The 21,989-nt window shown below is 42.3% G+C and overlaps 1 protein-coding gene across 1 annotated transcript in view; it reads left to right on the top strand.

The window, feature by feature from the left end:
- LOC127660703 (extracellular tyrosine-protein kinase PKDCC-like) overlaps positions 1–21,989 on the top strand; it is a 57,726-nt gene that overhangs the window by 16,213 nt on the left and 19,524 nt on the right. The window contains exon 2 of the mRNA XM_052151079.1: positions 6,182–6,304. Coding sequence (XP_052007039.1) covers positions 6,182–6,304 — 123 coding nt within the window. The remainder of the gene's footprint in view (positions 1–6,181; positions 6,305–21,989) is intronic.

Raw genomic sequence — 21,989 nt, 5'->3', positions numbered from 1 at the left:
GCTGCCCGGCCAAACTGAGCGATCGGGGGAGAAGGGCCTTAGTCAGGGAGATGACCAAGTACCCGATGGTCACTCTGACAGAGCTCCAGCATTTCTCTGTGGAGAGCGGAGAACCTTCCAGAAGAACAACCATCTCTGCAGCACTCCACCAATCAGGCCTGTATGGTAGAGTGGCCAGATGGAAGCCACTCCTCAGTAAAAGGCACATGACAGCCCACCTGTATTATTTGTCGAATTTTGAGGAAATAATTAATTTAATCCATTTGGCAATAAGGCTGTAACATAACAAAATGTGGAAAAAGTGAAGCGCTGTGAATTCTTTCCAGATGCACTGTACGTCACGTACAGTGCATCTGGAAATAATTCACAGCGCTTCATATTTTTCCACATTGGCCTTATCGAGTCTTGATGGCAGTGTCACATGTGGAGGAGTCCCTGTGGTAGTTCCTACCCAGAGGGGATGGCAACCGGTGACAGAGGGGAACTCTGCCCAAGGAAGACCTGGGTTTTCCAATGGGGAAACCGTCTCGTGGAAGATACATCACACAGGGTTACAAACAGGTAACCAGTGTATGTGGAGCACCTACCACAGTACAGGGCCTAATAGCACACGTAAAGGGCCGGCATCGAATTTCTCCACTAAGGAGGAAGGACATCCAGAGTCCACAACCTTGTGAACAAGGCTGGGGGGTAAAAAGCACACGTCTTCCCCTCCAAGAGGGGAAAGGCGCTGTACACAAGTGGTACACCTGGCCAGTTGTATCGCAAACTTACCTGTTCGTATCTGACAACACACCCAGAGAGTGTAGAACCTCGCAAAGTATTGGGTTACCCAGCCCGCTACTCTGCAGATGTCTGCTAAATAGGTGCCATTGGTCAGGGCTCAGGAGGCCACCACACTCCTTGTAGAGTGTGCTTGTAGCCCCAAGGGCGTGATATGCCAAAGCGATATCGTCAATGGTCCCTCTAAGGAACCTGCTGATCAGGTCATGCTTCCCAAGAGACTTACCGTCAACTGCATTGTGGTGAGCCGCTATAGCGGCCATGTGCACCTTCAAGGTGGAGGGGGATAGCCGCCCCTCCAGCCTCTCCTGCAGGAAATAAAGCACCAACTCGACTGTACATCTCTGGGGGTTTTCGCGTCAGGAAGAACACAACTTAGTGAATAGACGCCACTTCAAGGCATACAGGCACCTCATAGAGGGTGCCCTAGCCTGAGTGATAGTGTCTATCCGCGGGTGGTAGGCCACTTAGGTCTTCCACATCCAGAGTCCTCAGCATCAGACTGGACCAGCCCGCTCTCCGATGCTGCAAACGAGAGCTCATCCTCTTCTCGAGCCCCAAATGAGCCGGTGGTCTCATCCCAGAACTCGACTGGGGCAAACGAGCATACTGGGGAATGGGAGGTCCATGGGGGGTTACCCGGTGGAGCGGCTCCTATTGGGATCCCCAAATCACCCCCAGTGCAAACTGACGCGCACCATACACTTAACCACTCCTCATACCCGTAGGTAAAAGGGCAATCGTGACCGTTGGAAGCAAAGAGGTAATGACCGCAACCAGGAATTACTCACAGACAGAAACGCATCTTTAAAAAGACGATCTCCATCAGTGCTACTCTTGTAGAGAAAAAAATACTCTTTTATTTGCAAGAATGTATACTCTTTTAGGCTGCCGAATTGCCCAGAGGCGTTCCCTGCACTCAACAGGTGCAATAGGGGGAGAAACCTCTGTAATGTGCCGTCAATCCAACAGCATGCAGAGGTGAATTGACAGGCAGAGGAATTCAGCTTGCTGAAACACAAACACTCAGCTCCGAAGAAGCCAGCTCCTTTTATATGTCCGGGAAGTGGCATACAATTTCCACTTGCCAATTCCCATTGGCCTTTTCTCAAAGATCAGAGGTGTTTGGGGCTCCCAAGGGCGACTCCTAGTGTCACAACATCGACACAATGTCGAGTGAGTGACAGATAGGGAACTAAGTTTTTAACCACTCCACAGATTTAATATTAGCAAACTAGTTTTGACAAGTCACTTAGATATCTACTTTGTGCATGACACAAGTAAATTTTTTCAACAGTTGTTTAAAGACAGATTGTTTCGCTTTTAATGGACTATATCACAATTCCAGCATGTCAGAAGTTTACATACACTTAAGTTAACTGTGTCATTAAGCAGCCTGGAAAATTCATGAAAATTGCAAGCCTTTAGACAATTAGCCAATTTGCTTCTGATAGGAGTTGCACTGAAGTTGAGGTGTACGTGTGGATGTATTTTAAGGCCTACCTTCAAACTCAGTGCCTATTTGGTTGATATCAATATAGAAATTTGCAAAGACCTCTCACAAGTTTTTGGACCCCCACAAGTCTGGTTCATCCATGGGAGCAGTTTCCAAATGCCTGAAGGTACCATGTTCATCTGTACAAACAATAACATGCAAGTATAAACACCATGGGACCACACAGCCATCATACCACTCAGGAAGGAGAGGCATTCTGTCTTCTAGAGATGAATGTAGTTTGGTGCAAAAAGTGCGAATCAATCCAAGAACAACAGCAAATGACCTTGTGAAGATGCTGGAGGAAACAGGTAGACAAGTATCTATATCCACAGTAAAACGAGTCCTATATCGACATAAACTGAAAGGCTACTCCGCCAGGTGAACCCAATGCTCCTAAACTGCCATAAAAAAGCCAGACTATAGTTTGAAAGTGCACATTGGACAAAGATCTTGAACATCTCAAGACATCAGCCATGAAGTTAAAGCTTGGTCTCAAATGGGCCTTCCAAATGGATAATCACCCCAAGCAAGTTGTGGAAAAATGGCTTAAGGACAACAAAGTCAAGGTATTGGAGTGTCCATCACAAAGCCCTGACCTTAATCTGATAGAAAATTTGTGGGCAGAACTGAAAAAGCATGTGCGAGCAAGGAGACCTTCAAACCTGACTCATTTACACCCGTTCTGTCTGGAGGAATGGAACCAAAATTCCAACAACTTATTGTGAGAAGCTTGTAGAAGGCTATCCAAAATATTTGACCCAAGTTAAACAATTTAAAGACAATGTTACCAAATACTAACAAATTGTATGCAAACTTCTGACTCACTGGGAATGTAATGAAATAAATTAAAGCTGAAATAAATCATTCTCTCTACTATTATTCTGACATTTCACATTCTTAAAATAAAGTAGTGATCCTAACTGACCTAAGACAGGGATTTGTTTTCCATAATTAATTGTCAGGAATTGTGACAAAACTGAGTTTAAATGTATTTGGCTAAAGTGTAGGTAAACTTCATATTTTTGTTGTTTATGTTAAAAATATTTGTTGTGCATTTAAAAAAGTAAAGATAAAAAAAGTGTTTAAGGGTCTGCTACAAATCAGATCTGGACAGTAACAAAACCTTCATAGTAACTGGACTGGACAAGCAAGTTGACCTTTGAGCTTGTGTCAGTCAAAACGGCGCCATGCGGTTAAACAGACAACAGCATTCCTCCATGTACAGGTTTGTTCTATTCCTTGTAAGCAGCCGTAGAATCTGCAACACACACAAGAATGTTAAATAAGTACAAACAAACATTGTAAGCGCACACACATACACAAACACACACTCTCACATTTTAGAGGAATCATACTGATAATAGTCATTAGAGTGTGTTTAATCTTAGATAGGGCCTTTGCTCATTCTCCAGCTCCGGGGAAAGCTTTTGCACTACAACTCTGTCTGCACCCTTAAACACAGATCTAAATTCAGATTGTCCCAGTTTCTGCTTCATATCAGTGGCTAAATGTGTTCAAGATCCTCCCACAGGGACAGTTATCAAGATCCAGAGTTTCTTACCCTAAATTTGAAATTTATTGAGATAGCCCAATGAGATGGTATCTCGGGACCTATCAGGCATCACATTCCTGATTTATTCATTGTGGACTTCATGCCAAAACCGATCCTGAATTTGAGCATTTGGCAGATGTTTATTGCCAACTATATCAGCTGCCAAGATTGAATGGCTAAAGAGCTAGCAACACAGTTTTCAAAGTTATTTTCCAGTGTCTCTATCCACCAAGGAGTAGAGTAATCTTGCATAGCCAGACTTTTGACTAAACAGCATAAGGTGTGGTCCACATTGCTGCTTATCCAGGCCAAGATCCGCCCACTTAGACAAGAAGATTGCGTATGCATGACATTAAACAACAAACCACAGTTCATTTTGTTTTATATGCCATTTATGAGTGGGTTTATCTGAAACGGATTGTACTTCAAAAACAGACTGTGTGAAAGAAATGAAACAAATAATGGCCGGCGGTCTTGAATGATTGTGTAGAAAACACAGGAAAAGTAGCGAAAATATGTGTTGAATTCCTGTCCATCCAGAATTAACAAGTACTGTCACAGACATACAGTACTGTGCAAAAGTCTTAGGCACATATTATATTTCCCAAAAATATTTGTCTTTAGATGGTTATTTACATCTGCTACTTAAGTGTGTCAATAGGAAATATAAATGTTAGAAAAGATTCGAGTTGAAGAACAGGGAACCCTGCGACAGATGTTATGGCCTTCAAAGAGCCCCCCACTGAACATCGGGTCAGTCTGGGATTACTGGGAAGTATTAAAATTTCTCTTTGGATTTACCATGAAAAATTGCCATACACAGAACAGTACTTGTGTTTGTCTCCTGCGGATGCATTGAATGTGCAGATATGTGATGAATATTAGCATTTGTCTGCTGCAAACCCGCGGATGCATTGGAAGAGATGTGAAGAATGTGAGCTGCTCTCTGAAGGTGGTATATTTGTACACAAGCAGCTATGAGAAATGCATTATACCTTAATAATTGCGATCGCGATCCTGCAAAGACGCAACTTATACATCATCACAAGTGGTTCACCTCCGTGATTTGGTACGATTGCGTTCATATCAGCAGGGAACCGTACCAGAGTTCAAATGAAACGTACCCCAGGCCAACTTTTCAAGCAAACTCGGTGCGGTTCCTGGGTGCGCAGCGTTCACGTTATCCAAACGAACAGAACTTTGACATCATTCAACCCTGGGTACAACCATACAACCAAACGTGCTAGTGTGAAAGCACCCTTACTACCAGTGTGTGTGTGAACTTTGCTAAGCTACCTTATATCCAATGCCGTGTTGCTGGCAAATTTTAGCACTACCATTGTATCAGACTGAGGTGTCAAGCATTATTAGCAAGTGTGATTGACATGACTAAATTAAGTAATATCCCATCTGAATTATGTACACACATTGAAGGTTATAGTTAAAGCTCAGATAAACTTAGAAACTGTAGTCTGTAAGTGAACTGAAACGCCTAATTGGTTGTAGAGTAATATAGTGGCCCTTTTTCTCCATCTGACCTCCTGGTATTAGAGGCCAGTGTTTTTCCTTTGATTCTGGGTGTTGTGTCTAGTGGTACAGCTGGTCACACAGCCATAGGTTATTTTCTTTTTAGATTAAATTTCATGCTGTATAATTTTAACTAGCTTCTTTGGCTTGAATTAGCTTAAAAAAATGTTTCTGTAAGCAAAGAGCCAAATTTGGCGCTGCTCAGAGCAGTCACGGCAACGTTGAGGAAAACTGATAAGTCGGGGCCATAACATATAGACCTCCCCCCTCCAAAACAAACAAGCAAATGCCAATGCAACTTTTCCTGATTACAAGCTGCATTATATCTTCCTGGTTCTTGACTTTTCAAATCTATTGGACTTACGTTTGCCTGGTGGATGATAAAATGAGTGGAAAACTTCCCATAGACTTACACTGAAATTGGGACCAGAATATAGAGACTTGGGGTAGGCTCTTTTGACTTAGGCCACTTTGCAACCACCCAGGATACCCTAGCAACAACCTAGAAACAAAATAGCAGCGTTCTGGCAAGCAATCTCATCACCGTATCATTGTGGTGATGACTTATTCAAGGGAAAGTCAAACTGACATTTCAATCAGAAAATCCAAAAATCTATTTTTGCCTATGACATCTCTTGAACTGATAATAATCTCCATTTATCACAAGTCTTTCCTGGCTAATGATTACTTTGCTCAGCTTTGCTTCTCCTCCAGCCAAGACTTGAAGTTTTCCCCTTTATGTCAAAACAGTGAAATTCAACACAATGATGTTATCTGCCAAAAGCAATGTGCTGACAGATGGTCTTAACTATCCTCTGCAGTTGTACGGCTACTGCTACCAGGACAGCAATGATATACAGGACACTGTGACGGCGATCACGGAGCTGGGCAGCCCGCTGGAGATGATTCAGTTGCTGCAGACGCCCTGGGAGGAAAGATTCAGGGTAAGTCACTGTGGCTGCGACTGCAGAGGTTATATCACACATTCCATCTATAGTGTCTGTCTATTGCTATAGAGGGAGGAACATGGAGGAGTAAATTAGTCTTATTAAAGATTAGAACCCTGAACAAATTGAATCAGGGATTTTTGTAACTTTACTATAACAGAATTACAGATTCTGATAACTGACTTGATCAAGATGGAGTTATGGCAAGGATATAGGGTTGATTGGTATACCGGTGCTAACAAAATATCGCAATACCAAAAAATCTATAATATCATCTTGTTGCAATTTTGGTACCATACTACAGTGTGGTGCTATTAGTAAAATTCCATGGGATATGACATGTGTTGATATGTTCATCTGTAATCATTAAACAGTGGAAGGATGTATTTTAATTAAGTAGTATGCAGTCTACACACGCTTCACATACACAAACAGATCACACGTGATGCACATAATTCTGTGTATTTAGAGTGTGAGCAGCTGTGAACCCTGACACGAACTCCTCCGGTGCTGCTCTGAGATTATAGCTCACAACTCTTTCAGCATTTTATATAGAATGCAAACCTTATTCAAAAGGACCACACCGTAGGAACTCAAAGGGCCGTCAAAATAAAAGTCCTGCCAAAATAAAAGCTCTGTTTAACTGGATGTGTGAAATTGAGGACATTACGACAGAAAAATATTACTATTGTATAGAAAAATTTAATATTCAAAGTAATAGCAATAATATTACTAATAACAATAATTTTATATTAAATAGTTTAATAATTATTATCATTATTATTTATTATTATTAAAATAGTTTTTGCATGAAAGTAATATCACAAAAACAATATGAATATTCCGAATACCAGCACACTGCGACTTAGCCATAGTAGACTTGTGCCAGTTAATCAGATGTTTTAATTTAGTATACTGTGAAACTCTTGTTGTGCAGCATTTTATTTGACCCATAAAAATACTATTTTGTTGTTAAAAATTATTCTATTATTTGATTAAAACTTTATGTATTTATTCGATTAAACACTGTTTTGAAAATAAAACCGTGTCACCTTTTCTGTGTGATTTCGTCAGTAAACATTTTTTATTTGTTGCCAAAGTATTGATTTTGCATTATTACTGAGGATCCAGGGCTGGTATTGAACCAACGTTTAATACCAGTGATAGTGCATATCACGCCGCCGTTTTGTGGTCCGTTCTGCATAACACGGCGGTTCATTGTTGCTTATCGCGGCCCATTCGGGACATTTCACGGCCGAACCACCGGCACGCTCGGTTCTCCCAATGGACATTCCGCCCCTTATCGGCCCAAAAGTGCGTCGGCCCACCGGAAAATGCCCGGTATGCCAGATTACCAGTCCAGCCCTGGGAGCTACCTTATTAGGAAAAGTCATAATTTTTGACGTTGGTAACATATTATATATAGAGTGGGGTCTGAAAGTCTGAGACATATTTGACCAAATCTGGAATGTTTTTCATTTAAGCCACGAAATATATAAAGTTTATATTTGGAAAAGTTAAAGGGGTCATGACATGAGAAACCAAATTTGCCTTGATCTTTTGGTATATAAGAGGTCTTTGTATCATTAAAACGTCCTGCAAGTTTAATATTTTAAGACGTCCTCCCCATTCTAAACGAATCATTTATTTAATCAAGCTCAAAATACAGCTCGTTCTGGATTCATGGTTAGAAGTGACGTGTCGGTTAGAAGTGACGTAACAGCGTTTGCATATGACCGCCTCCAGCACAAGATAACTACGATTTAAGCGCAAGACAACTCACGCTCATTTCAGTATCGCCGTCGCCTCACAAGTGTTCAGTCGATGGACAGCGAGCTCTGACAGAGACTACTTGTGCACAGGAAAATTACGATGCCACATAGATGTGCTGTTCCTGGCTGTGGTCAAACAAAACCTCTGAATAAGCTGCCGAAAGATCCAGGCGTCAGGGAAAAATGGATGCAGTTTATTTTTTGCGGACGTTCCAGTCACGGCAGTGTTAACTTAAGCGTTTGTTCTGTACATTTTAAGGATGACTGTTTTGAGAACAAATCTCAATATGATGCTGGCTTTGCCAGAAAACTGTTGCTCAAAGATAAGTCCGTGCCGACTATTCTGGGAACAACGACGACGCAAACTGTAAGTAATCTATTTTAAACTTTAAACTACTTTTTAAAGCGCAATTTCATTCATTATGAATAATCACAGTGTTTTTACTTAGTTTACTTGCATATTGTTCTGGCTGGGGCGTCAATAATTGATACATAGGCACTGACGTTAGCCAATCATAACAGTGAGCGTTAACACTGAAATCTTAAATGGAAAACGCCCCCAAAACAGACTGTTTGAATCAGAGGATGAGAAACAGGGTGGGAAAAGGTCATAAATCACTAGATTTTAAAAGTTTTTCTTAAAAAAAAAAATATTAATACTATAATTGCACCTAAGGGAACATAATAATACAATAAAAAAAAACATGTCATGACCCCTTTAAAACAGTTATGATGCAACATGAAGAAATATGAAGACGAAAGAAGATTCTCCTCTATTTTGGTCACTAATGCAAATTTGTGACACTGACCATGTTAACTCCTATGTACAAGACATATATATTTACAGAATACATATTTTCTGAAATGCATGAAATTCAATTCATGTAATTAACCATTACATAATGCGCTGTGAACATTTTAAGCTGCAGAGCAGTGATTAGAGCATGTACTCCGGACACGTTGACCTTTTTTACTGTTCCCTCTTCACTGTAATAATAAAAAGATCCAAAAATAGTTTATAGTGTGTCAGATAATCCTGCATCACGAGGACTTAAGGGTAAAAATGCAGTGATTTGGAAAGAATCAGAATTTGAGAAAATGTTAGGGGGAATGTTTGAGCTGAGCAATTGACAGAATGACAATAGCCACTTTCACACATGCAACCAGGTACATTTCAGGATAATCGTTGGCTTGCCTTTACTGATACATGTACCTCCTGTGCTGTTAACAAATACTTTAAAAATGGACAATTATGAATTAGCGAATAAGGCACAGATGTTTGTGCTGAAATACTAAATGTGTGAATTATCACTTACATTTTTACTGCAGAATGGGTCTTGCTTGATAAACCCTGCTGATCACTATCAAACCTCATAATTATTTACTTTAACTTCCTTTGGCCAGAGCACATTCTGTGCAGAGAGAACTAAACAGAATGAATCCCAAGTGCATGAGCTTTTTGTCTGATAACAGACAGCTGTTTAAAACATGCGCTATGGATAATCTGAGAACGTTTACCTAAAATGGTGAGATTTGTATGTATTACTGTATACATTTAGATTTAAAGTCATTAAGATGGATGTACAGTGTGGTCTAAATGTCTGATAAACATGAAAATGTTGAGCAATGTGATACAGTCACAGCCAATCAGAACATATTTGATGTTTAATGTACTTTTATGTGTAAGAAGGATTTTGGACCAATAAGATTTCACTTTGTGCCTGGCTACATGGCATGACGCATTGCGAGTTTTTCAGACACATGTGCACATGCACAAAACCTAAAACCATCAAGGGTATTTCCTAACCAAACCACACACACTCATAGCACAAAAGTGAAGCAGCTTTGAAAACATTACAGCGCTTTAATAGGGAACACACCTCACTCTTCTACAGTACATGTCAGCACAACAGTATATAGCTCAGCAGACCAATACATAACTGTTCTTTAGGTTCAATATTCTTTCATCACTACCAGTTCCAGTTTGTGGCAAGTTTCCATAACTCATACCTCAGTATTCTGCTAATATTTATTGGTTAGGCTCAGTTTCTGGAGTGATTTCCTGAAACTTAACTACTATATATATATATATATATATATATATATATATGTATATATATATATATATATATATATATATATATATATATATATATATATATATATATATATATATATGCTGCCTGTCTTAACAAAGACAAGGAGTTAAGTTAATTCCCTGGGTTTATAAATATGCATTCATCCTGTCTCTTTAAGACCTTCCTTTGCAATCACACTCCATTTGCACTGTTTGGCACTTTCTCTCTGTGCATGTGGAACAAAGAAAAAACACTTAAGCAATGCTTTAGCAACATTTGAATTGTGTATAAGGCACTAATAGACTCTGGGGAGGCTGTAGAATCCGCTGACTTCCAAACAGCTCATTTAGGTCTAGAGACATTTCCTCTATGTGCTGACGAATGCTTTTATGTCGTCAACACAACACCAGCTCCTCTCTCCACGGGCCCATGAGCGAATACACACCTACACACACACACACTACTGCGTCCTTACAACCAAACATGAGACCAGCAAGCAAACATTTGCATGCATTCATATTTATGTACAGGGAAAGTTGTACATATGGATCAGTGTTGGGGAAGCTACTTTGAAAATTTAGTTTAATTTAGATTACTTTGAAAAATCGTACTTTAATATAGTTATTAATATAGTTAACTTAGGGATGCACCGAGTCTTTGTTTAAGCAACAGACAAGAAAGAACGAAAGAGTTAATAAAAAAGATGTTTATTTGCTCTTTTACAGGCCGAACTGGCCTTAAATAAAAAAAAAAATTATATCTGTAGCTATGTGAAATTAGAGGCAACATCTGCATATTAAGCACTAGTGGTGCACCGATCAGGAAATTTGAGGCCGATACGATCACAGAATTTTTTAACACTTAAGATCAGACGATACCGAAAGTGGCCTTTGCCACACTTTTGCAAGTTATATGCTGCAGTTATGTGTATGCCCAACACAGTAAAATTACAGTAACACTTTACAAAAACGTTCAATTTGTTAATATTATTTAACAACATTACTGTAGTTAACATGAACTAATGAACTTAATGTTAGTTACAACATATACATTTTTAAAATGTTGTATTAGTAACATTAATGCACTATGAACTAACATGAACTAACAATGAACAACTGTACTTTTATTAACAACATTGATTAATAAATGCTGTAAAAATATATTGTTCATTGTTTGTTCATGATACCTAATGCATTAACTAATGTTAAAGAAATGAAACTTTTTATTAAGAGTTAAATTACATTAATTGTGAATTGCTAACATTTATTTGTATGGGAAACAGTTATGAATAGTTCTGTTGTCAATATCAAAAGGTCACTGTGACATATTGGCAACCAGTAAAAATCATGAGAGCATAACGCACAGCAGAGGTGCTTTAAAAAATAAGAGAAATATATCATTACAAGCTTAAAAACTGCTCCAGTGATAAATCATTAATATCTTTGATTTGTTTACTGTCTTTGGCATCTTGTTGTAACACAAATCACAAATTAAGCAAATGCGTGAAGACGCAGTGATGTTATTGAAGGTTAAACAGTTACATCTGTGATTAGTGGTATCGTGACTAATATTAATCTGATTTAAATTGGGATCCTCACAGAATAGAGCTGAGATGAGTGACTGATATGATATTGAGGGCAACTGGAGAGCCGCATGTTTGATTGACACAAGAGCACTCATGTTAAAGAGAGTGAAGCTAAAAGCGCTCATGATGGCTCAAATAGTCTCTATCGCTCAACACGTCTGATTGTCATGACTCACGTTACATCATGTCTCGTGTATTTGCATGTTTATTTGTAGTTTAATTCGTTTTTATACCCATTAGCAGCCTCTTTATCCTGATCCTGCTCTCAGAATGACTACCGTAACATAATATTTATACACGTGTAATTCTTACACATTTTGAAAAAACAAACAGGCATGTTCACCTAAATTACAGCATGTCTGAAAGTTTCAATTTGTGAATGCTTAGAATTGCTAACAACTCATACACCAAAGGCCACTCTGTCATGCATCAAGGGCTGAGCAAGCGGTCATTCATTAGAGTAGCAGTGTATGTGTGATTCCCAGCATGCTGCAAAAAAGATCAGCCATAAATCTGGGCATGACAAAACATGTTTTGTGAGGAAACCTAAAAATATGATTCATAAGGAAACATCTAAATTAAGTGGTTTTATTCAATTAAATATTTTTGGATTTAATCTGTCTAATAGTTTATTGAGGTAAAATTTGCAGGTTAGCATTTTATTCACTAAAAGCTACTAACAAAAATTAGGTAATTATATTGAAGATACTGTATTGTGTATAAGGCAGTGTCTTTATAACTACATAAACTTTCAATGACATGATGTGTAACTTAATTTTAATATATTATTGTAACAAAAACAATGAGAGTTTTTAAAACAATGTTCATTTCAAGTAGGGTGAGTGCATTACACATCAGATAAATTTACACTGAATTCACTAAAATACTTAAATGCACCCTAATGCATATAATTTACTCAAAAACATAGAAAGGAAAAGCAGCATTATTATTAGCTTATTTTTAAGTAAATATTTTGTTGCAAAAAATGTATATCAGAATCAGAATGAGCTTTACTGCCAAGTATGCTTACGCATTTGAATTTACTGTGGTGACAGAAGCTTCCAGTGAAAATAGAAAATAAAGTTAATATAGAAATACACAATAACACACACACACACACACACACACAAAAATAATATATATATATATATATATATATATATATATATACAGTACAAATGTACAAATACAAATCTGTTATATACAGATGCAAGGTAATGTATGGAAGAAGAGATAGGGTATGTTGGATAAATATAAATAGACTAAGCCATCTCCTGCCCTTCCTCCTTTTGATTCAAATATGAACATCTGTTATAATGATGTTACAGTATCTGTGAGCTCGTCCAGATTGATGAATGCAGCCTCAAATACACTCCAATCAGTGCAGTCAAAGCAGGCTTGTAGTTCCAGCTCTGCTTCATTGGTCCATCTCTTTGCAGTCTTTACTACATGTTTAGTTGAATTTAGGTTCTGCCTGTAGGTTGGAAGAAGATGAACCAGAGAGTGATCAGAAAGTCCCAAAGCTGCTCTATGTTATTGTTGTGTAGCAATGATACAATGTATTTCTTTCTCTGTTGGGGCATATAATGTGCTGTCTTTGTCAGTTCACGGGTGAGGTTAGCTTTACTAAAATCTCCCAGAATAATAATAATAAGTGAGTCTGGAGATTGTTGTTCCATGTCTGTGATCTGATCAGCCAGCTGTTGCAGCGCTGCATTTATGCACATGTGTGGAGGAATATAAACACTCACCAGAATCGTGGCGATTAGAAAGACTTAAAGTTTATAAAGAGCACTTCCAAATTAGGACATCACATCTTCTTTAACGTTGTACTCCAACATTCATTGATTTAAAAGCATGTTTCACCGCCTCTAGTTTTCCCCCGTTAAATCTGTGATGTGATCTGCTCTGAACAGCTGAAAGCCCAGCAGATGTAACGCGTATCTGGAATGGCTTCATTCATTCAGGTTTCTTTGAAGCACAAGGCAGCAGAGTTTGAAAAGTCCTTGTTTGTACAGGTGAAGTAGATGTAGTTCATTCGTTGTGTTAGGAAGAGAGTGGAGATTCCCTAGATGAATTCTCTGCAGCGCTGTTCAAAAGCTGAGCTTGACCAGCACACCGGCTTGCTTCTCTCGCCTACATCTCATAGTGCACTTAAAAAACGCTGATGTACCTCTGACTTAAATGTCCAGCAAAATGTCCAAATAGACCAAAACCATGAAAAGATTGCCTGGTATGTGCTGTCGAATGTTCAACAGTTCGTCCCTGGTAAAAATTTATAAAAAATAAAAATAAATACAGGACAAACAAACAAAAACAACAAAATAGCTCCACACCGAGGCTGCCATCCACGGCACCATGTTGACTTAAATGTGACATATAGATATATAGCCTTGAGCGCCCAAGGCTTATCTATGCTCGAGTTCAACAAAGGCTATCCTGTCTGGTCCAAATTGACAAAAGGTCTACTGAGGCACAAGTCACAGAAAAGTTTAATGATGGCTATGAGAGGAATGTGGCACAATACACAGTGCATCGCACCATGCGTATGAGGCTGCGTAGACACAGACCAGTCAGAGTGCCCATGATCTAAAGCACCTACAATGTGCATGAAAGTATCAGAACTGGACTTTAGAGCAGTAAAAGAAGGTTGCCTGGTCCGATGAGTCCTGATTATTTTTACATCATGTGGATGGCCATTTACCTGGGGAAGTGATGGCCCCAGGATGCACTGTGGGAAGACGATAAGCTGGTGTAGGGAGTGTGATGCTCAGGGAAATGTTCTGCTGGGAAACCCTGGGTCCAGCCATTCATGTGGATGTCAGTTTGACACATGCCACATTCTCAATAAAGAGCAATTTACTCACACCCTGGGTCATCCAGCCGGTGCTTCACCGTTCTCATGGCACCCCGGCCCTAAGACTCTACAGTTCCGGCTCCCCGGACGCAGTTCCCTAGCCTCCGGCCTCGCGATTGCTCAGCCCCTCTAGGACCTCTTCCTCAGTCTCTAACCCGCCCCCTGCCGGGTGCACGGAGCAAGGTAAGTGCTTTGAGTCTTTTCTCAGCACCCAAGCCTCGAGACGCTCTTCTGCCTCTCGACGCGCCATTACGTGCTTTCCCCCGCAGCGAAGCCCTGCCCGGTACATCAAAGGCAATCATCCCGTTAGGAGTTTGGATGTGTGGCTTTCACTTCCCAATCCATCGCGCTGGCTGGCCAGGACCATCCGACTTGGCTACGTGATTCAGCTCGCCCGGCTCCCGCCTCGTTTCAGCGGTGTTCTCTCCACTTCCGTGTGCGCCGAGAAAGCAAGCGTCTTAAGAGCATAGATCACAACCCTGCTCCTCAAGGATGCGAGAGACCCCGTCCCTCCAGCCGAGATGGAGAAGGGTTTCTACACCCCTTACGTCATCCTATCCAAAAAAAGCGGAGGGTTGCGATCAATCTCGGACCTGTGAATTCTCAACCGGGAAGTGGGCATCCGCATACTCAACTACCTCGATGACTGGCTCATCCTGGCTCAATCTCGAGAGTTACTGTGTGCTCAAAGGGACCAGGTGCTCAGGCACCTCAGCCGTCTAGGGCTTCAGGTCAACTGGGAAAAGAGCAAGCTCGTCCCGGTTCAGAGCATCTCTTTTATCGGCATGGAGTTAGACTCAGTCTCAATGACAGCACGTCTCACCAACGAGCGTGCTCAGTCAGTGCTCGTTGGTGAGACGTGCTGTCACCAACGAGCGTGCTCAGTCAGTGCTCAGGTGCCTCACTCTCTTTGAGCCTGGCACAACAATTCTTCTAAAACAATTCCAGAGGCTCCTGGGGAATATGGCATCCTCAGCCGTGGCTCCGCCGCTCGGGTTGATGCATATGAGACCGCTTCAACACTGGCTACAGACTCGAGTCCCGAGATGAGCATGGCGCCACGGCACATACCGTGTGACAATCACCCCCTCTTGCCGTCAAGTTTCAACCCTTTAACAGACCCCAGTGGAGAGTGGAGGCTCCACCCCCAGGTGGTCCAGCTGAATTGGGACCAATTCGGCAAGGCACAGATAGATCTCTTTGCCTCCCAAGACAACTCCCACTGCCCGCTCTGGTACTCCCTGACAGGAGCTCCTCTCGGGACAGACGCGCTGGCACACAGCTGGCCCCGGGGGCTGCGCAAGTACATATTTCCCCTAGTGAACCTTCTTGCACCGGTGCTGTGCAAGATCAGGGAGGACGAGGAACAGGTCATCCTGGTGGCCCCTTACTGCCCCACCCTGGCCTGGTTCTCGGATCTTACGCTCCTTGCAACAGCACTTCCCTGGAAAATTCCCCTGAGGAAGGACCTTCTTTCTCGGGGACGGGGCACCCTCTGGCACCCACGTCTGGCCCCTGGATGGGATGCAGAAGATCTAGTGGATCTACCACCTGCAGTCTTAGACACGATCAACCAAGCCAGAGCTCCCTCCACCAGGCAACTTTACGCCCTAAAGTGGCGCTTGTTCGCAAATTGGTGTTCTTCTCCGCTGTAGACCCACAGAGGTGCGCAGTTCAGTCAGTGCTTTCATTCCTGCAGGAGAGTCCGGTGGGGGGGCTGTCCCCCTCCACCTTCAAGGTGTATGTAGCTGCTATTGCAGCCCACCATGACGCAGTAGATGGCAAGTCCCTAGGTAAGCACGACTTGATTATCAGGTTCCTGAAAGGCGCCCGGAGACTATTTCCTTAGCTTATCACACCCAGGCTGTGCCCGCCCCCCTTGTGGGTTCGAGCACACTCTACGAGAAGTGTGGCATCCTCGTGGGCACTGGCCCATGGCACCTCCTTAGCAGACATCTGCAGAGCAGCAGGCTGGGCAACACCCAATATCTTTGCCAGGGTTGAGTCGGTCTGGTCCTGTGTTTTGTCAGGTCCGAGCTCCCTGGATGTTCTCCTCCCTAGTCTTCTGGCCGGCGAATTCAGTGGAGCAATTTGCGGCCGGACCCACTACGAGTCACAGGTGCTCTGTATTGGGGTCGGGCTCCAGGGGCTTAGTTCCCTTTTCAGGCAAACTCCCTGTGATGTATTTCCCGCGGTAAGGTCCCCCTTTCGGCTGCTCCGATTGCCGTGCTTGTATAGTCCCCCCTCATTAGGCTGGACCTACCACCATGCCATTTCCCATGTACGGCTTCACAAACCTTGTAGTGTATTTGCTACATGTTACCTACCCCTAGACTGGGCAGGATGTGGCTTCCGCAGGGTCTTTTCCACCTGAAAGAATAAGACCTATGTGAGAGACTCCCATGCTAGTCATTTAGCGCCAGTTCCCCCACTCAGGGGTGCGGGGGACCTAAGGTCTGTATGTGACACCTCTTTGGGGGCGTTGGGGAGGGCTACGTGCAGCCGAGGGCTACACAGTTGCCTCTAGCACGCAGTAGCCTGCTTGCTCCTGTCTCGGCAGTTCACGTAACACGATCAGTGCATGTTTTTTTATATGGGACCCCTTGTGACACTTCATTCAACACAACGTCGAGTGAGTGACAGAAGGGGAGTGTCATGGTTACTGTTGTAACCTCTGTTCCCCGAGGGAAGGAACGAGACGTTGTGTCCCTCCTGCCACAGCACTAGACCTACCACTGTAAACAGCCATACCTTATTTTTGGCTCCTCAGTGCAAAATCTTGACTGTCACTCGCTGCCCTGCTTCCCTTTATACCCGTATGTCCGGGTCGGGGCATGCAAATTCTGTCTGCCAACTTGACATTGGCCTTTTCTCAGGTTCAGAGGTACGTTTGGTGTCCCAGGAAGCCCCCTTGTGTCACTTCATTCGACACAACGTCTCGTTCCTTCCCTCGGGGAACGGAGGTTACAACAGTAACCATGATTATCACAGTGATTTGGACTGTGGCATGATTGCTGTTGTCAGATGGGCTGGTTTTAGTATTTCTATAACTGCTGATTTCCTGGGATTTTCACACACAACAGTCTCTAGAATTTACTCCAAATGGTGCCAAAAACAGAAAATATCCAGTGAGTGGCAATTCTGTGTACAGAAATACCTTGTTGATGAGAGTGGTCAACAGAGAGTGGTCAGACTGGTTAAAAATATAACAACAGATAACCACTCTGTACAATTGTGGTGAGGGTTGGTGCTGTTTTGGTGGCACGAGGGAGACCTACACAATATTAGGCAGGTGGTTTTAATGTTGTGGCTGATCGGTGTATATATAAAAGGTCACACATAGACTTGAAATGTCAGTAGTATTTTGTTGTTTACTTTTTTAATTGATCTTCAATTTTTTGCATGGTAAAAATGCATTTTTAGAAAAACAAAGCTATTATTTTGGATAGCCTTGCCTTCCCTTACAATTACTTTCTCAATGGTTTTACCAAAGCAACTGGTTGCCTGCTATGTCGAGTGAGACAAACCCACACACAGTCACACAGTAAGCTGGGGCTGACATTTCCCAGTAGTTGCTAATCCGGAGTGTATTAAAAGCAGCTTTTGTCTGTTGTGAAAGGCATGGGCAGCATCTCCTCCACCCCCTCATCTCCTCTATGTTTGCTTCTCTTTTATGCTCTCCTTTCCTTCTTTCTGTTGCATTCACCCATCTTGCTCCTCTTTGTGTCTCCATCCTCCTCTTCTTTCCCTACGGCCATCTAATCCGCTGAACTCTGGCCTGAAGAACGTGGTAGATGGAGGTGTTGCCTGAATTGGAGATGTCCTTTCACACTTTCACCAGCTGCAAGAGCTTCAGCGGCACCCCTCGAACCCTCATACACAATAAGTGGGCTAATCCTCAAGGAACACACTCGCACACACGTAAACACGCACACACACACAACAGCACTAACACACTCATGTGGCCCCATAAGTCAGGAAGTGGAGATTGAAGCAAGGGGGTGCTTCCAAGACACATGCCGCCTATTTTTCAGTTTTTCATTTTCAGTTCCTGGCAAACCCAGGAAGCTTTTTAGCACTAGTGAAACTAGTCGCCATAATTCTTTAATTGACATGCCCCCAACTCGGAAAGTTGGGGCACTTAAGCCAGGCGCTCACTTTGTGATTTTTACGGTCCTTTAAAGGTGTCATGAATTGGATTTTTATTTTATTTATAATGATCCTTGTGGTCCACTTATAATGTTTGTGTGATTTTTTTTCATTAAAATGAGTCATAATTTAGGAATAATTCATCTTTTTCTATCCAGTTTTTGTACCTCTGATTCAAATGTTCCGTGTTTTGGGGCGTGTATTCTTGAAGACTTCAGTGTGAATGCACTGTGATTGGATAACATCTTTGCATGTGTATAAGTGTAAATTCCCCCGCTGTTATGTGCATGTGGGGTTGTTTTGAGGACATCGGATGGTTAAAAAAATGACAACTGGAGGAATTAAACCATGCATGTTTGAGCCAGAGTCTGATCCCAAATGAACCCCATCCACAAACACATTCTGTGACAGCATGGTAAGTAATCACTGTAATTTACTTGTCTATTTGTGTAATAGGTATTACTTTTATTCTTGTTTAACCAAGACGCGACACAATGGTATCTTTTTACATAGTTGGGGCATTTTCCAACGGTGAAACTTTTCCTTGTTTTAAAAATGCTGAGTAATGCATGACAGTACCAAATAAAGTGTAAATACATGGTGCTATCACATTTATAACAGTGAAATGATACACTTTTTGTGCAACATGTAAACATATACAGGATACATTCACTGGTGTTTGTTGCACTGATGTTCGTCATATAATCATCTTTCATCTTTTATTCAGTGTAGTGACAAATGCATATGTTTTTCATTACTATGAGTCTTTTTTTATTAAAGAGATTGAGACTCTTTAGGTGCATCTGTGGCAATTGTGCCATCATGCCTACAGAACAAGGAAATATATGCTACTTAGAGATCCATGTGCATTAAAACTATTACACAAGCATCTAAAATCACTAGGATCAAATCAAATACTAAGTACACATCTAATAGTCTGTAACATATGAAGCAAAACAATTAACATGGATACTCACTCTTGTTTGTTGTGACATCACTGTCAGGTCCAATATAGTGTGCACTGAATTAACTTTTAATTTATCTCTTTAAGACTCTCTGCAAAGCCTGCTTCGAACTGTGTCTTGTTTGTGAAAGAATTATCAGCAAAATGAAGCGAGCAAACAAACATGTTCTTACGTGATCTGGGATTTCATTAAAAATAAACGTCAGCCACTCTTTCTTAATGTTGGGATCTTTGCAAAGCAAATGCAAGAGATCTAGTTTCCCACGACCTGGCACTGCAACGTCTTGACATCTTCGTGGCCATTTTTACAACTCCTTTTGCTCCAAAAATAATCTCACCGCTCTACTCTAACTTCAAAACCGATGGGCGGGCCTAAGCAGTGTTGACGTTAAAGTAGCCGTTGATCTGTTAATGCAATGGTCGGCCTGTGCTCATGTAATACCTCACTATGACGTATTAGTGTGGAGAAAGTAGAGAACAAGCCATTTTGGCACCTTGGTTTCAATAAAGCATTTATTTGGACTAACGAAGAAATTTTGAGTTCTGAAATTTACAGTATGTTTTTATAGTGCCATGAACTCTTATATGTCAAGATATCATGGTAAGTTTGATTTTCCACTTCATGATCCCTATAAAATTGTTGCTTGTCAGACTGTATGAAGCAGTCCCAGTAAGATCTTGGGTAAAATCCACGGCACACTGTACGACATTATGTCTGACTGTACGATACATATCTTAGTCAAGGCTTTGGGCCAAATTGTGTTGATTGACAGTGTTGCCAGTGTTTTATCTTATCTGGCTGTCCAAGGAGTATTTGCACTGCATGACTGTGATGCAGAATCAGAACTCATTCAGAATCATTACTTCATCAGAGTCTAAGATTCTTCGCAAAGGCAATTAATCGGTCTTCGGTAAACATGTCACACAAAGCGATCAAATTCTGAACCCGGCTTTACCATTCACAGGGTAACAGTGTCAATGCCCAATCTGGAACAATTGCATGCATTTCTACTAAAAAAAGCTCTGCACTGGCCATTAAATCTCAAACCTGGACCCAGTAAAGCCAGAGGCCAAGGGTTGGGATAATGTGCTTACCCAGTTTTTAAAAACAACAACAATTCAAATGACATAGCAGGTGGTTCGAAACGTCTAGGTTACGTATGTAACCTCCGTTCCCTGATGGAGGGAACGAGACGTTGTGTCAGAGAAGCGACACTAGGGGTCTCTCTTGAGCACCGATATTCACCTCTGAACTATGAAAAAAGGCCAATGAGAGTTGGCAACCAGTATTTGCATGTCCCGCCCCCGGACATACGGGTATTTAAGCGGCGCAAATACGGGAGTTCATTCAGGATTTTTATGAGGAGCCGGAAATGGTCCGGCCACAACAGTGGCTCGGCTCAGCGACGTGGCAGGGGAGACACAACATCTCGTTCCCTCCATCAGGGAGCGGAGGTTACATACGTAACCTAGACGTTCCCCTTCTGTCGCTCTCTCCACGTTGTGTCAGAGAAGCGACACTAGGGGTCCACTTATAAAAGCGCCATGCGGCTGAGCCATGTACGTGAACTGCTGATACAGGAGCGAGCAGGTATTCTTACGTGCAGGGCGACCAACTGTATCAGGCTGCACGTACCCTTCCCCAATGCCCCATTTAAGCCATCAGGATTCCTTATCGTTACCCTGGATGGGGAACAAGGTGCTGGCCGCCAACCTGGGAACGGGCCAAGCCTGGCCGGGCCTCTTTTCTCTCTATGTTTCTCGCATAGAGCAACTTAGGCCGGGGCCCTTACACGCATTGAGGGAAGGGGGTCTTAGCCCTTATTCAGGGCGGAGAAGACCCTGCGGAGGCCACGCCTACCCGAGAGGGGAGGCAAGTTTAAGTGGCAAAACCATCAGAGGCCTGACTTAGGGCCTATGTGGAAAAGTCGGTGCGGTGGTGGATCCAGCCTATAGAGGGGGGAACATACAGCACGGCAGCCGTGGCTGCCTAAGAGAAGCACGGGAGTCCACTCGCCAGAGGGACACACAGGGGGAGTCCGAAGGAGGCCTTACCTGTGGAGCACCTATACCAGTGCAGGGTAGCTTGCGGTACCCGCAGTGGCTTGGGTCGGCGAGTTCCTCCGCTGAACTGCGACCCACGAGGGCTAGGGAGGAATCAACCAGTGTCCCAAACCTGAGATCTCCTGGGAATGAAGGCGCACTGTTTCCCCTGGTTAGGGGGAAGGGCGCTAGATTCAAGCGATTCACCCGGTGAGATCGTGGGCGAGCCACCGA

Source organism: Xyrauchen texanus, chromosome 20 (assembly GCF_025860055.1).
Source record: "Xyrauchen texanus isolate HMW12.3.18 chromosome 20, RBS_HiC_50CHRs, whole genome shotgun sequence".
Lineage (NCBI taxonomy): Eukaryota > Metazoa > Chordata > Actinopteri > Cypriniformes > Catostomidae > Xyrauchen > Xyrauchen texanus.
The sequence above is the reverse complement of the archived record's forward strand: the minus strand, read 5'-3'. Positions and strand labels throughout refer to the sequence as shown.